General features: G+C 47.4%; 1 protein-coding gene across 1 annotated transcript in view; it reads left to right on the plus strand.

The window, feature by feature from the left end:
• Window positions 1-3,272, plus strand: part of IZUMO2 (IZUMO family member 2) — a 15,074-nt gene extending 11,802 nt beyond the window's left edge. The window contains 3 exon segments of the mRNA XM_006160114.1: window positions 2,035-2,056; window positions 2,058-2,132; window positions 3,185-3,272. Of these exon segments, the coding sequence (XP_006160176.1) occupies window positions 2,035-2,056; window positions 2,058-2,132; window positions 3,185-3,227 (140 nt within the window). The 3' untranslated portion in view covers window positions 3,228-3,272.
• The last annotated feature ends 3,181 nt before the right edge of the window (window positions 3,273-6,453 follow it).

The following is a 6,453-nucleotide window of genomic DNA, read 5'->3' on the forward strand; positions in this document are numbered from 1 at the left end:
AATCACCCCCCAGGGGGGATGGCCATGCCGCAATCCCTTTTCTTCCATTCTCCTCTCGGGATCTTGGGCACACACGCACACGCGCCCAGCGTGAGTTTAAGTCACTGTGTCCGGGACGCGAACCGCGGTCGACTACATGGGAGTCCAGCGACATAGCCATTACACCAGCTGCTGGTCCCTACAGCTGCTTATTTTCAACACTAGGCTCCAGTAAAAAGACCACTCTCACATCATTCATCTGTTAGATTTCTTCTTTTTTTTCTCTCTGATCAAACTGAAAAATAATAATGATAATAATAATAAATAAAAAGTTAAATAAAAAAATAATTCTTTGATTAAAAAAATTATTATTTGATGGGAACCAGCAGTTAGCGTAATGGCTATGTCGCTGGACTCACGTAGTCGACCGCGGTTCGCGTCTTGGACCCGGTGACTTAAAACTCATGCCGGGCACATGTGTGTGCGTGCCCAAGATCCCGAGAGGAGAATGGAGGAGAAGGGATTGCGGCGTGACCATCCCCCCTGGGGGTGATTTCTCGCTTTCTGTCTCTAATGTCTCTCTCTGTCTGTCTGGCGAACGCACGCGCCCTATAGCGAAAATCTCTCAAAAAAAATTATTATTTGCCGGGGAAAAAAATAATTATTTGCGGGTCCAGCAGGTGGCATGGTGGTTAAAGGGTGCTGGACTCCCACATGGCTGACTGTGATAAATTGTTTTTATTTAATTTTATTTTAAATAAAAATAAAGGAGAGAGAGGGAAAGTGAGAAAGCAAGCCTCTAGGTCTGGGACTTGAACCGTAGGTGGCCATGTGGGACCCCAGCACCTTATCCACCATGTCACCTGCTGCCCCCGTTTTTTGACTCTTAGAAGGGTTTTTCCAGCCAGTTTTTTCTTCTCCATGATCTTGGCTAGTTGCAAGGAGTGTATCCTACAGGGTGGGTCACCTTGGGATCCGTCTGTCAGCTTCCTTTGCGTGGTGTTTAATGCCAGCTGTTCCAAGCGCCCTATAATGCCCAGACCGGGGTCAGCAGGATCGAGGCGGCTGTAGTTCCTACCTGCACAGAGCCCACGTTCTGTGGCGAGGGGCCGCCGTCGGGGTTTGCGATCATGGCACTGTGGACATTAGGAGCTGCATAGTCCTCTGTCATGAGGGCTGCCCTGAGCATTGTGGGACTTCCAGAGGCATCCCTAGCCTGGAGCCACCGGATGCCAGTGGCATCCATTGAAAATGTCTGCAGACGTTTCCAAATGTCCCCCTGGAGGTCAAAATTGTCCCTGGTTGAGAACCACGAGGTTGGACGATAATTACGTGAACAAATAAGTGGACGGTTTCCAGATAGCGATAAATGCACTCATAAACGCAGAACAACCTGCTAGGAAGCGCCTCGGCAGGGGCCAGTGCCGTGAGTGTGCGCTGGTGCACAGGGCTCTCGGATGCGCTGACTTTTGATTTGATATCTGAAGGAAGCGAGGTGGTGACAGGAACGGTGTGAGTGACAGAGGGAACAGCATGTGCAAAGCCCCAGCAGGACTCAGCAACAAGGAGGCCGGTGTGGCCAGAGCTGAGGGAGAGCAGAGCAGTAGGATCACGTGGGTCCCACGTGGTGCAGGCAGTGGTGGGCTGTGCTGAGCCCTTGGGCTTTTCTTCTGAGTGAGACAAGATCCAGCAACAGAGAGGGGACCTGAGCTGCCTGGGGTGTGACCAGCACCCTCTGTAGGCCATGTGAGGAGCTGCAGGGGAGGAGATGGATCTGCGGGAGAGAAGCAGCGTGGGGCTGGACCTGCCTGGTAGCCCGGCCACCGGGATATTTGCCACTTTGGTTCACTGGCTCAGTATCAGGTGCCCAGAATGGAAACAGACACAGCATTGAAGGACTGAGGAAATGGAGACTCAGACCCCAGGAGAGGGCAGGACCAGGTGGGGAGGAGGGAGAGAGAAGCCCGGGGGTGCTGAGTGAAGGCGGGGCCCTGGCGGGCTAAGGAAGGGGTCCAAGGGGCGTGACTCAGGCTGCGCTGTTCCCTCCTGCCCCAGTGGACAGGCAGCCCCGCATCCCTGAAGAACCAGGTCCTGGTGGGCAGCAGCATCTCCGTGTCCCTGGCTGTCTTCGTTTTCGTGGTCATCGTAGTTGCGTGAGTCATCCTTGATGTCCCCAACTGTCCACCTGGGCCCCTCAAAAATGGCACTTCCTGGGACGGGCCACTGTGTGTGAGCTCCCTCTCTGGGACCTTGCATCTCTGTCTGCTCATCTCTATCCCTGACCCTAGGCCACTGACAACCTCCTTGGGACCTCAGCACATCTGGCTTTCCGTGCCTTCCTCTGTAATATATGTATGTGTGTATGTATATGTATATATAATATATGAGAGATTTTTGTCAAAGGGTGTGTGTGCTCATCAGAGAGACAGAAAGAGAGAAATCAACCCCGGGGAGATGGCCACGCAGCAATCCCTTCTCCTCCATTCTCTCGGGATTTAGGCCACACACAGACGCCTGGTGTGAGTTTTAAGCTGCTGGGTCCGGGCCTTGAACCCCAGTAGATTATGTGGGAGTCCAGCAATATAACCACTGCGCCATCTGCTGGTCCCCCTCTGTAATAATTTTTTTAGTTCTGTTTTGTGCCTGCATCTTCCAAGTTGGCTTCATTATTACACATTCATCATTGTCGTTAACGTTACGTTCACTCGTTTTCTTCTGGCTTTCACAGAAGTTAAATGAAAACATTCCCATGAGCCCTGGGCACCATGCCTAGTGGAGAAGTGGGCCTCACCCTGCCTCCCCTCCTCTGAGGGTTTCTCCCCACCTCCGTCTGCTGGTACCCCCAGACCCCACTGCAGCCCCTCTGCTCTCCTCTGTCTTGATTTTTTTCAGTCTCACTCTGCCTCCTGCTTCCTCCCAGGGCCCTATTTCTCTAATGTCTCAGTTTCTTTCTATTCAAAATGTTCGAGTCCTGGACCTGACAACCGGAGAAATGCAGCGAGCGTATATGCACGCGTGCCCAAAGTCCTGAGAGGAGAATGGAGGAAAGGGGATTGCGGCGTGATCATTCCTCATGGGGGGGAAGGGGGTGTGCTTTTTCATTTGCTTTCTCTCTCTCTCTCCCCTTCTCTGTCTCTCTCCAGCAAGCGCACAATGCCCTCTAGCAAGATTCTTTCTAACCTCCAGACTTTTTCTCTCTGACCAGGGCTTGTATGTACAGACAAAACCGAAAACTCCTGCTGAGGTAGGGAGGGTGGTTGGGGACTTTTGAAAGGAAAAGAAGTTTAATAAAATCTGTGACTTTCATTTTTAATTTGTAATAAAAATTTACAACTTGATTTTTTTTTCAAAAACGTTAACAAACTGCAAGCACCTATTAATAAAGCTCTTAAATAATTTAAAAAAAAATCTGTGCCAAATTCCTCAGTGTCTGTCAGTTTCTAGGGGACCAGCCGTGCTGTCATGTTGGTGTCTCAGTCTGGCTCTCTTTTTTTTTTTTTTTTTTTGAGAGATTTTCACTGTAGGGCGCGTGCGCTCGCCAGACAGACAGAGAGAGACATAGAGACAGAAAGCGAGAAATCACCCCCCAGGGGGGATGGTCACGCTGCAATCCCTTCTCCTCCATTCTCCTCTCGGGATCTTGGGCACGCATGCACACGCGCCCGGCGTGAGTTTTAAGCCACCGGGTCCGGGACACGAACCGCGGTCGACTATGTGGGAGTCCAGCGACCTAGCCATTACGCTAACTGCTGGTTCCCCAAGTCTGGCTCTCTATCCAATGGTTGTTCCTCAAGGGCTGTGACCAGGTCTGAGTCCTGGAGAACCTTCGAGATGGTAGTGATCTGAACCTTCAAGGATGGATAACCTCTGGTGAAGGTGTGAGGGACAGTCCTCCTCCTTGGATGCACCTAAAGGAGATGATGCAGTGGGACCCTCAGGGTGGCTTTGCAGAGGAGGGGCAGTGGTCAGTGCAGACTCCTTCTCTACAGTGAACTGTGTGCCTCAACAGACTCAGACACATGTTCATGTGAACGTTCCAGTATCAGGGGCCTGGCAGGTGGTGTAGTGGTTAAGGGTACTGGACTCCCACATGGCCAACTGTGGGAGTCCATGAATGAAATGAATCCCAGACCTGGCGGCTTGCTTTCTCACTTTCCCTCTCTCTCTCTCTCTCTCACTTGGTCCCTCTTTGGTCAAATTAAATGAAATAACTTATTAGAATAAATAATAACACATAAAAACTTATTTATTATTATTATCATTTACCAGTTTGATTAGAGAGAGACCAAAAGAGAGAGAGAGAGAGTGAAAAAACAGGCAACCAGGTCTGGGATTCGAGCCATGGTCGGCCATCTGGGAGTCCAGTGCCCCTAGTCACTGCCAGCCCTAAATAAAATGATTTTTTTAAAAATTTATTATTATTATTATTTTATTTGAGTCGAGAGAGGCATGGAGAGAGAGAGGGAAAGTGAGAAAACAAGCCACCAGGTCTGGGACTCAAACCGTGGTCAGCCATGTGGGAGTCCAGCACCTTAACCACCATGCCATCTGCTGGTCCCAATAAAATAATTCTTAAAAAAAAATTCTGATATCAGAACTCTCCATACTCTTTTTTTTAAAACTCTATTTATTTATTTATTTATTTATTTAAATTTGACCAGAGTGAAAGACAGAGAGAGAAAAAGTGAGAAAGCAAGCTGCCAGGTCTGGGACTCAAACCATGGTCAGCCATGTGGGAGTCCAGCACCCTTAACAACCATGCACCTTCTGGCCCCATAACTTTTTTTTTTTAAGAGGTATTTTTGCTATAGGACATGTGTGCTCACCAGAAAGACAAAGAAGGAGAGACAGAAAGCGATAAATCAGTCCCTGGAGAGGATGGCCATGCCACAATCACTTCTCCTCCAGTCTCCCCTAGGGATTTTGGGCACGCACACACATGCACCTGGTGTGTTTGAAGCCACTGGCTTTGGGACACCAACCACAGTCAACCACGTGGAAGTCCAGCGACGTAACCATTATGCCATCAGATGGTCCCAGAACTCTCCATACTTTTAACCCAAAGTAAGGACCAAATAGATTTGGATAGCATGTTATTCTTCTATTTCTAAATTTGCAAGCAGAAGTATCACTAATTCAGGATTCGGATCACTGAGACATATGAGGGGATGGCGGGTCCATCAGAAACTGAACTTGGCGTGAGATCCAGTGCCTGCCACAGCCTGGCTTAGAACCAGGCACTCAGTACATATTTACTGAATAAATGAGGTTCGTAGTGTTGGGGTACGGACATAGGTTTCTGACTGGGATGCGATTTCTCTAAGCAACAATTCAGGGACCTAGGCTACTTCCACCTTCAACAGTAACATCCAGGGTGGAGTCTTCATCTGAACTAGACGAAGGAGAAATACTGAAGAAGGTCGCCAGGGGGATGTTTCAACAGATCAGGTCCCAATGTGGCATGTATGTCACTTCTGCTCACGTTATTGGCCAGAAACTAGTCACATGGTCATCCCAAATTGCAAGGGAGGCTGGGAAATGTGTCCAGCATGTGCACAAGAAGTAAAGAAATGTGAAGAATGTGTTTCTATCACACGTTATTCCAGTAAGGGATTAACACTGCATGTATAGCAAAGGAAACCCGGGCGCAGACAGTGGGAGAGAATTTCCCGAGCTCACAGAGATTAAAACCTATCGGGCCAATAAGATGCTAATATCCAAGTAACCCTTTTTTCATTAGATTCCTCACGGTTCTTGTTGTTAAAAAGAAAGTATATTATTGGCTGTTATTCATTTATTTTGTACCTAATTATTTTACAGAATAAACTTGGTTTTTTTGTTGTGGTGTTTGTTGATTGCCTCATTTTCAAGGTCTCAATCACATCACATGCAGAGGATCTGAACCCTGACTTCTCTATTTCAATGATGTCCATCGTTCATTTCTCTTATCTAATTAAGAACTCTTGCTTAGTTCTTCCAAAAGTAGTGATAGTGGACATTTTGTTTTGTTTTGGACTTAAATGTGAGTGCTTTATCATTAAACTTGATAGGGAGTTTGAATTCTATGTATATAATTAAACACAAAATAGAGCAGTAACTCTTTAAATAATTTTTATACTTATATATTTATTAATTTTTTAAAGAGTTATTTATTTTATTTTATTTATTCATTTGTTCATTTTAATTTGACCAGAGAGAGACACACACAGAGAAAGTGAGAAAGCAAGCCACCAGGTCCAGGACTTGAACCAGGGTCAGCCATGTCGGAGTGTCCATCCTTAACCACCACATCACCCACTGGTCCTCTATTATTTTTTAAAATTTGACCAGATGGCGACAGAGAGAGATAGAGAAAGTAAGAAAGAAAGCCGCCAGGTCTGGAACTCAAAAATGTTGTCCAACACCTAAACCAAAAAAAATTTTTTTAAATCTATTTATTTGGGGCTGGCAGGTGGCATGGTGATGAGCGGGGGG

Source organism: Tupaia chinensis, unplaced genomic scaffold, assembly GCF_000334495.1.
Source record: "Tupaia chinensis unplaced genomic scaffold, TupChi_1.0 Scaffold000673_1, whole genome shotgun sequence".
In the NCBI taxonomy this organism is placed as follows: Eukaryota; Metazoa; Chordata; class Mammalia; order Scandentia; family Tupaiidae; genus Tupaia; species Tupaia belangeri.